Source organism: Notechis scutatus, chromosome 2, assembly GCF_049901735.1.
Source record: "Notechis scutatus isolate UNSWTSFEM ecotype Mainland chromosome 2, rNotScu1.2, whole genome shotgun sequence".
Lineage (NCBI taxonomy): Eukaryota > Metazoa > Chordata > Lepidosauria > Squamata > Elapidae > Notechis > Notechis scutatus.
The window spans coordinates 265,116,595-265,126,654 of NC_142010.1; the positions used below are offsets into that span (position 1 = coordinate 265,116,595).

A 10,060-nucleotide genomic window follows, 5' to 3' on the forward strand; every position below is an offset into this window, starting at 1 on the left:
TTTCCCCCCCAAAAGACAAAAGTCATTTTGGCACGTGCACACCGTAACACGGTGTTCCTCTATTACAGAAGACATCTGCATCTCCCTTTGCACTTGTGAGTCCGAGAATTTTGACGCACAATGGCCCCAGGTGAACGATCACGTCAGGGTCTCTTTCTTGGTGATTGAGTTTCCAAACAAAAAAAAACACAACCCGCATTTTTAGAACTCAGGAAGTGTTGGGTTTCTAACGCAACCCCCTCGGCACACCTGAGGGCAGCAAAACACGGTCTGCGGGATAAGATAAGTACCACAGCTGCTGAGATTCACTTGGCCACAAACCTCTGGGAATTTTGGATATCCCTGAAGCCTGGATGATCCCTGGAGTATGAGGTCTACAGGTTGACTGAGACTGTTGATGTGATTTTTTTTTTCCCCTCAGGATGGTTTAAGTTTAAGGGCTGTCCTAGGGAGCCGATCGGGTAATATTGTGTTGCTATTCTTGGTGTCCTTACAGATTGCTTTTGTTTTTCAGGCTTTCTAAGCTCCAGCCAGAGTCAAAATTGTGAGATATAAATTGATATATATAAACAAATAAATACCGACAGAGGAGAGTATTTGTAGCACAGGGATCTACTGGGGGGTCCTTGGTACTCTCTGAGCTTGGGCATCTATGGAGATTCTCAGTCATCCAGATCATGGTTGTCCCAAAGGTGCTTTTAGGCAACTGGACTTTCTGGTTAATTCTTTGAAGCAGCTTCTTGGATGACAAGCAAAACAGCTTCAAAGAAAAAAAACCAGAAAGTCCGGTTGCCTCTTGAAAAAGCACCTTTGGGATTCCTACTGTTGGTTACATGTGTGTATATATATATATATATTTACTACTACCGTATTAATATTTCAGCTTGCATAGACATTCATTATAAATTCATGATGCAGCATGGCTGAAGTTAAACACCTCATAATAAAAAGAGAACTATTTAAAAAAACAGCACACAAATAATCAATAGAAGTGAAATGAGAAAAGAACCAGTAACAAAAAATCAATGTGGCCACTGCAAGAGCTCCGTCATATTATTGGGCCCCGTGCCCAGGAACAAAGCCACATCTGGAAGGCCTTGCACAAAACCTGTAACAGAGTAGCAGAGACGGAATAGACCCTGGAGGTCTTCTATCTAGTCCAATCCCCCTGCCCAAGCAGGAGACCTCACACCATTTCGGACAGGTGGTTGTCCAACCTCTTCTTAAAAGCCTCCAGAGATGGGAGCACCCATAACTTCTGGAGACAACAAGTTGTTCCCCTGGTTAATTGTTCTCACAATGAGGAAATGTGTCCTTAATTCCAGGTTGCTTCTCTCCTTGATTCATTTCCATCCATTGTTGTTTTTGCCTTGCCTTTTGGTCCTTTGGAAAATAAGTTGATCCCTTCCTCTCTGGGGCAGCCCCTCAGATATTGGAAGACTGCTATCAGGTCACCCCTAATCCCTAACAGGTAAAGGTTCTCCTGGCACATCCGTGCTAGTGGTTTCCGGCTCTAGGGGCCAGTGCTCATCTCCGTTACAAAGCCGAAGAGCCAGCGCTGTCAGAAGATGTCCCAATGGTCATGTGGCCGGCAGGACTAAATGCCTTCAAAGGTGCACGGAATGCTGTTCCCTTCCCACCAAAAGTGGTCCCTATTTTTCGACTTGGATTTTTTTTTTTTTTACGTGCTTTCGAACTGCTAGGTTGGCAGAAGCTGCTGGGACAAGGAACGGGAGCTCACTCCGTTCCGCGGCGCTAGGGATTCGAACTGCCAAACTGCCGACCTTTCTGATCGACAAGCTCAGCGTCCTAGCCACGGAGCTAAACCTCCTAATCGGAGCGCCCTAATCCCTAATCTTGATCGATCTAATCTCGGGGGAAATGATCTTCCAAAGGGCGAGCACCTCTTCTTGCCCTCCTTCCCTCCGAGATGGCAATCCGTTACAGGCACGCCTCCCCTGGCAGACCTAATGGGACAGGTAGACGTGACTGGGGGCCCTCCTATATATCGTGGCCCTAGCTGCATAGGCACGCAGGTGTCAGCCTCGGTGCCTTGCTGCTGCTTGCTCTAACAGGAGGTGGCAAACTTACCTGCTGCCCAGCTTCTTCTCCAATCCTCTCCAGGACCTCCATGGGGGCGGGAGTCGAAGCCGCAGCTCCTTTGGCCTTCGCTTCCGTCTTCTGCCCTTTCCGCAGTGGCCTGGGTCTCAAAGGCCTCCCATCAGAAACCCCTGCAAATGCAACAAACAAGACCTGGAAATTCTCCACTCGTTCTTACAAAGCCCACACACACACACCCCGCCTCAACTTTTCCAGTGAAAAGGAGGAACTACAAAAAAAAACATTAAAAAGCACACCAGAAAACTCATCTCATCTCTCCTCCTCCTTCTATTCATTTTCTATTCCATTCTATTCTGCATTCTATTCTTCCTCCCCTCCCCTCCTCCTCCTGTTCTGTTCTCCTCCCCATTCCTCCATATTCTGTCGTCTTGTCCTGTCCTATTCTATTCCTATTCTAATTCTATTCCAATTCCAAATTCTATTCCATGCCATTATATTCTGCATTCTATTCCATTCCGTTTCATTCCATTTCTATTCCATTCCCCTCCCTGTTCTATTCTATTCTATTCCTAATTCATATTCTACTCCATTCCTATTCTAATTTCTATTCCACGCCATTATATTCTGCATTCTATTCCATGCCATTCCATTTCCTATACTATTCCTAATTCATATTCTATTCTATTCTATTCTTCCTCCCCTTGTCTCTCCTCTTCTCCTTCTCTCTCCTTCCCCCTCCCACCCCCACACCATTTATCACACATTTAGGCTTTTCGTCTATCTTCAAGATTGCCATAAAAGGCAACATTGTAAAATTTACTCTTTGGATTTATTGGCTTTTGACTGTTATCGCACCTGGCACTTTTCAATACTTTTCTTCGTAAAGGTAAGTTCGATTAATTTATGGACCAATCTCACACATTTTTAATGACTCACCTCAGAGTTGTTCAATCAATGTCACAATGTTATGTGCTAATGCTGGGTTTAGTTGCTATCGTTGCTTCCACCAGTTTTAAAAATGAACATTGTGTGGAATCTTTTCAAGTGAGCCACGTATCAGGGGATGGGACGGGATGAACTGGGATGGATTGGGAAGGACAAGACAGGAGGAACTTGTGGGGAGAGAAGACAGGGAGGAGCGGGGGGAGGAAGGGCAGGAAAGGAGGGGTCTTCATGGACTCCAAGCGGCAGGAAGCAAAGCACAGGATGGCCCCAGGGATTCCCCCATTCCCCATTCCATGCTCCGCTTAACACATCACACTCTTGCTTAATGCCCATCACCACCCGCAACCGTAATGGGCCATAATTTCTCCTTCTGTCCTGACCACTTTTTACAGAGGCACGACTGAGAGCGTTTTAGTAAACCGCATCCCTGTTTGGTTTGGTGGCAGCAGCGCTTCAGATAGAAAGTCCCTACAGAGAGTGGTGAGGACAGTGGAGATGATTCAGGATGCTCCTTATAAGCGCTATGGGCTTAGAGCTCAAAGCAAACTTCATTTTAATGTATGTTGATGAGTGTACATTTAAAGTGACAAAGGTTTTATTCTATTCTATTTCTACCTAGAGCTGGAAACAACTAACATGTATGTGAAAGGGAACCTTTACCTTTATTTCTACTCTATTCTATTTCTACTCTATTCTATTTCTACTCTATTCTATTTCTACTCTATTCTATTTCTACTCTATTCTATTTCTATTCCATTCCATCCCATCCCATATTCTATTCTGTTCTGTTATTCTATTCTCATTCCATCCTCTATTCCATTCAATTCCATTATATTCTAAGATTAGATCTGGAGCAGATTCACTGTCCAAACATCGGCTGTAGCCATTCATACAACGTACCTGGGACATACACAGGTTGTCGGTCTTCATCTGAAACTGTGATATATTGTTCAAGGAAAGCAAGCAAGAAAAGCATTGGTGGTATTCCAGAGTTTTAGGTGCAGGTCAGGGAAAGCTTTCTTCCACCCAAAGATCAGCAAATCATAAGCAGACGGAAGCAGACATTTCTTTTTCTTTTTGACTCGTTAAAATAGCCAAACCTGAATTAAACCATTGTCTGTGATTACAGGATGAGGCAAGTAGCAGGGGCATTTTGCTTCCCCCTCTGAGCTCTGATCATAAAAGGAACTTTGTGAGGCTTTCCAATGATTGAAGGTTTCTGAAACTCTATGAATAGTCAGGGGGGTCAATCAGTCCTATGTCTGGGATTCAATTTTTCAGGAAGGAAATCTGGGGAGAACCACAGAGAGGCCCAGTTTCTCACACTAAGTTCTCTATTTCAGAGAACTTAGAAAAGAATATTTGCAGTTCAGGGTTGAAATGAGGGGTCCTTGGTGCTCTGTGAGCTTGCCTGTTTTCTTATAGACATTTCATTACCTAACTAGGTAACATCATCAGTGCTTGAAGGGAGAAAGAACACCTCCAGTGTCAATAAAAGTGTTCTTGCCAAAGGAAGTATGGCACTCAGACAAATCAGCCATCCACAGGCTCATAGAGATAAACAACGCCTGCATAACGTTCGAAAGAGGCACTCAAAAAGCTAAAAAAAAGGAAACCAAAACAGTGCAAACACCTCTTTGCCAGCAATCAACGCCCAGATAAATAGATTAATCTATTAATCTCGATTAATACTAGATTAACAACCAAGAAGTAAAACATACCCCAATGAAGGAACAATCAATTCAGACACTCAAACAATAAACAACCAGCCAATTACCAGGAGACTGTGAGTTCTAGTCCTGCCTTAGGCATCAAAGCTGTCTGGGTGACTTTGGACAATCACTAGGAGATGGTGAGTTCTAGTCCTGCTTTAGCCAGGGAAACCAACTGGATGATCTCTCAGCCCAACCCACCTCACAGGGTTGCTGTTGTGGGGAGAATAGGAGGAAGAAGGAGTGTTAGGTATGCTGACAACTTGGGAGTTATTTGTAAAATAATAAAGGCGGAACATAAATAAATGTTGCCCATACATACATATAAATTATCCCAACTATTTGAGACTGCATTATCAGAGAAAACAGGTTCAGTCCCATCTCACTGCTCTCATTCAACGCCAACAATATGAACTTCCAAGGAACAAACCTGGTTTCCTTGCCTGGCTAGCTGACTCAGCCTCCATTCGTGAACCCTGACAGAACGAGTCCTGCCAAAACATCTTCTGAACAGGCAGGAGAAGCAGAGAGAGGTTTTAGACTTAAGTTCCAGAAACCTCGTTTCAAAAGCTTGTTCAATCAAAAAGTTCCCTATTTCTCGTCCACTTCTCCTTTCTTGGGTAAACACCGAACAATACGTGTGGACAAACACTAAGCTGCGCACTGGGCAGGTGTGACCATGGCAACACAGGTGACTTAAGAAAAGAGGACACTTCAAACGGCGTTTCACGCACCCACTTTCATCCAGCTCTAAAAATCTGAAAGAATATCAAGTCAGTGTTTCCTTCAACTTGACCTCAACTTCTCGTCACTTCAAAGGCTCAGTTGTGCAGCTATTGTGGCAAACACACACACATACACACAGGGTTTGCTACTGTCTCCAACTAGGGTTTTTCCATCAACTTTCTGGAATTTTAGGGGCAACTTTAGTCCATGATTTTCAACAGTTTGCTAAGCAACTGTTTGAAGTTGCAAGAGCACTGAAAAATGTGACTTATGACCAGTTTTTACACTTATGACTGCTGCAGCATCCCCATGGGATAAAACTCATTTAGCAAATGTTTCACTTAGCAACAGAAATGTTGGATACAGTTATGGTTGTAAATTGAGGACTACTGTACTAAGAGAAAAAAAGTGAATAATGCTCACACAAATCACTCAGAAGCAGGTGGGAATTTTTCTCATGTATGTCTTATGAGGTCTTTTTTTGAACCTATATTTAACCCACTTTGGGGTTTATGTTACCAAATTCACGTGCTCCAAAATAACAGAAATTCATACCCACAAGTTTCAGGAATTGGCTTCAATTGTGCAAAAAGCATCCATACTTGGTACCATCCAAGTCACAGAAGACTTTTTTACATATAATTTCTTCATCATATTCCCTTTCAGGGCCATCAGCCTTTAGGCAAATTGCAGAAAAAGACTGAACAATAGTGAGCAAAAAAAAAATTTTTAATCAGATTCAGGTAGTCTGTGATTTACAATAGTTCGTTTAGTAACCGTTCGACAACAGGACCAAAAAAAGTGACTTACAACCATTTTTCATACTTATGACCATTGCAGCATCCCCAGGGTCTTGTGATTTACATTTGGATGCTTGACAACTGACTCATATTATGACAGTTGCAGTGTCCCAGGGTCATGTGATCCCATTTTGCGACTAACAAACAAAGCCAATGTGTGATGACCCGGAGTGTAATATAAAATGTCCTTTAATGCCTCCAGCTTGGCGCCACTGTTCAATAATTCTCAGTTGGAGATAAAACTTATTCAAAAATAGTCTTCAAAAGAAAGCAAATACAGTCCAAACTTAATGAGCAGATAGAGGTGAAATGAAAAACCAAACAAACTACAGTGACAAAATTTCTACAATGGACCAGGATAAGTAATTACGAACTGCAAGGAGATAACAAGGCACAGTCTGTTGGAAGGACGCCAACCAAGATAACTTCAGCCCAAATTAAAACAAGCTTTGCTTCTGTCAACGCTGTGTTGTAATCGTCTCTCTTATATGCTAGTCTCCCCAGCTGCAACCAATGAGGGGGATCATGGCCACTTCTTCTCTCATAAGCCAAGTTGTTTCCTTCTCCTTTCCTCCCTGTGTGTCCTAGGAGGCAGAGAAGATGGGCCTGCCTCATCCTCTGACTGCCCAGCCGACCTCTGCCCTTCCCCAGCCTCCTCCACAACCTCCAGAGCCACACTTCCACTCCCTGTCGGCTGTTCCTCCTCTCCCTCAGAGTCAGTCTCCACCAGGGGCATGACACAATGGGAAAAACCAGATTCACTTAACAACCATGTCACTAACTGAACAACTGCAGTGATCTGCTTAAAAACTGTGGCAAAGAATGTCGTAAAATGGGACAAAACTCACTTAACAAATGTTTCACTTAGCAACAGAAATTTTGGGCACAATTGTGGTCATATGTTGTGGGATACCTGTAGTAAGAGATAAGCTGTGGAAATCTAACTAAACTTGTCAAGAAAAAAAAAAACATGGCAACTTAAAAGATATGTGGAATTCCATTCTCTAGGTTGAATTCCACACACACATCTTTAAAAGCTGAAAAACCCCGATTTATCACGTTCATAAAGGCTTTTCAATCAGCTGCAGGTATTTTATCAGTCAATTCTAAGCTTAATCAGGTGAAGGAAACAATGAAAATCCAAAAGATTTGCACACCCAAAATGACCAAGGATCATTAAAAAAAGCCCAACTCCAAAGTCCTTTTCGGGGTCAAATTCTAGCCAGTGGGGATAAAATGCTGAAGGGACAAATACGGTAGAGGAATTGTCCATTGAAATTAAGAGACTTTCAAAACTTTTCAAGCAGGGGATTGTAGGAGAAGGGAAACACATCTATTTCTTTTATTTATTAAATTTACATGATTTCACGGTGAGGAAATTCTCCTTCAAAAATACAGATTTCCAAAACCCTTCAAGCAAGGAATTGTGGGAGATGGGAACACATCTATGTTAGCTAATAAATGTATATGCTGTTCACCTCCAGTTATCACAACAGTTCATCTAGTGATCGTTCAGACTTACAACTACAATGAAAAAGTGACTAATGACCATTTCTCACAGTTACACCTTTTCCAGCACCATGATCATGTGATCAAAATTCAGTCGCTTGGCAATTGACTCCTATTTATGACCATGGCTGTGTCCTGAGGTCATGGATAAACTTTTGCGACTTTCTGACAAGCAAAGTCAATAGGGAAGCCAGATTCACTTAACAACGAGGTTACTAACTTATCAACTGCAGTGATTCACTTAACAATTGAGGCAAGGAAGGTCATAAAATAGGCAAAATTCACTTAATCAACATAAATTTTGGGCTCAACTGCAATCATAAGTCAAGGACTGCCTGTAATCAGTTAGCATCCGAATAACAACTGGGTTACTAATTTATCAACTTGTGGTTCACTTTCAACCGAGGCAAGAAAGGTCGTAAAATGGAGGCAAAACTCACTTAACAAATGTCTCACTTAATAACATAAATTTTGGGCTCAATTGTGGTCGTAAGTCAAAGACTACCTGTATTTGTAGACAGCTCTCATGTATTACTTTATGTACATATTTTAAGTACTTTATACTTTTTAATATATTTCACATATACTTCACATCTATTTTATGCACATATACTTTATACTTTATGTTCATGAAGTATATGTACATAAAATACATTTTAATTATATACTCAAATTAATATATGCTTAATATATATTAAGTACATATACTCATGCATCACGTGAGAGTGGTTTATGTTTGACTTGAAGAGCTGAGCTTGCTTTTCAGTTTACTGTATGGTTTGGTGCATTAAATAAACTTTAGACCGGTCTTTAACCAAGTTCAAGGGCTTAGTTTGTAAATGGGAAACAACAACCCATCATTGTCAGCTTTAGTTATTGTTGGTTTCACTCAAGCACAAAACTACATGTTGCTTCATTGTGGATGAAGGCTACCCAATATGCTTGGCCAGCAATGGGATCTCTTGGGGCAAATTTCCACTGGAAGGACCTCCCCTCCTTGCCCCCTCCCCAAATTCATTATGTAAGTTTTATGGCGCAATGGAGTCACCCACTTTGCCTAATGAGATAGGCGGCCTACAGTCAGTCCTCAACTTACAACAGTTCCATTAGTGACTGCTCAAAGTTACAACAGAACTGAAAAAAGAGATTTATGACTGTTTTCCACACTTATGACCATTCCAGCATCAAAATTCAGGCGCTTGGCAACTGACTCATATTTATGACAGTTGTAGTGTTCTCGGGATCGTGCGATCCCCTTTTACGACCTTCTGACAGGCAAAGTCAATGGGGAAGCCAGATTCATTTAACAACCGCATGACTAACAACTGCAGCGATTCACTTAATGACAGTGGCGAGAAAGGTCGTAAAAGGGGGCAAAGTTCACTTAACTGTCTCACTTAGCAACAGAAATTTTTGGCTCAATTGTTACCTACTGTATATAAATGTAATACATAATAAATAGGGGTCTTCAAAGCCATTCCATCCAGCAATTCCGCGCCCCGCCCCCCAAGGAAACAATCCCAATTCAAGCCCTTTGGCAGCACCATCATGCTTCATCATGGACTACAAAGCCCCTCCTCTCCATCAGAGCATTCCCGCCAATGGCAGGCCCCAAATTCCGTCCACTCCAAAGCCCATTCCTTACAACCCAACCGAAGGCCGTTGAAAAGGCAACTGGGTTGTGCCTCCCTTCCCTTCCACACAGCTGGCTGAGGAATATGGGAACTGGAGTCCCTCCCTGATGGAAGAGCAAAAGCTCCACAGACTGTGGAGGATGGGTGTTGTAGTCTAAAAGACAATCAGGCTGAGGAAGACTGCTTTATCTTTCCGAGCCACACACAAGGCCACAACTCTATAGGAGAGAAAACTCCTACTGAAAGAAAAAAAAGCCGGCACTCTGTACATGTTCAGAGGCTACCCAGCAAAGGTTCTCCGCGTCCCCGCTGCCAGGCCACAGCCTCCCCTCAGGACAAGCCCGCCAAGCTCCCTTCTGTCAGCCGCCTCACCCCACGACCAGACGCCCATCTCGCCCCCGAATAAAGGATACGGTCCCGGCTCCAGTAAGCGGCTCCTTCCGGCTTCAGCCCCTCGGCTACATCCGCCATCTTGAAACAACCGCCACTCCCAGCGTCCCTCCGCCCCACCCCGCCCCGCACGCCTATCCTCGATTCTCATTGGCTAGCCGCCCCAAGCTTTGCCCAGATACGGCCCCGGCAACGCGGAGTCTTGCCAACAGCCAATGGTTATCTCCCGCAGAAGGCAAGGGGAAAAAAAAACCCACCGCGGGACTTTGTGGGAGGTGTAGTT

General features: G+C 43.3%; 1 protein-coding gene across 1 annotated transcript in view; it reads right to left on the minus strand.

Moving 5' to 3' along the window:
• The window catches only part of LOC113426352 (protein hinderin-like), an 88,772-nt gene extending 78,885 nt beyond the window's left edge, over nt 1–9,887 (minus strand). Inside the window, exons 1-3 of the mRNA XM_087954239.1 lie at nt 9,801–9,887; nt 3,907–3,942; nt 2,092–2,231 (exon numbers count right to left, since the gene is read on the minus strand). Of these exons, the coding sequence (XP_087810365.1) occupies nt 2,092–2,231; nt 3,907–3,942; nt 9,801–9,858 (234 nt within the window). The 5' untranslated portion in view covers nt 9,859–9,887. The remainder of the gene's footprint in view (nt 1–2,091; nt 2,232–3,906; nt 3,943–9,800) is intronic.
• Nucleotides 9,888–10,060: the final 173 nt, after the last annotated feature.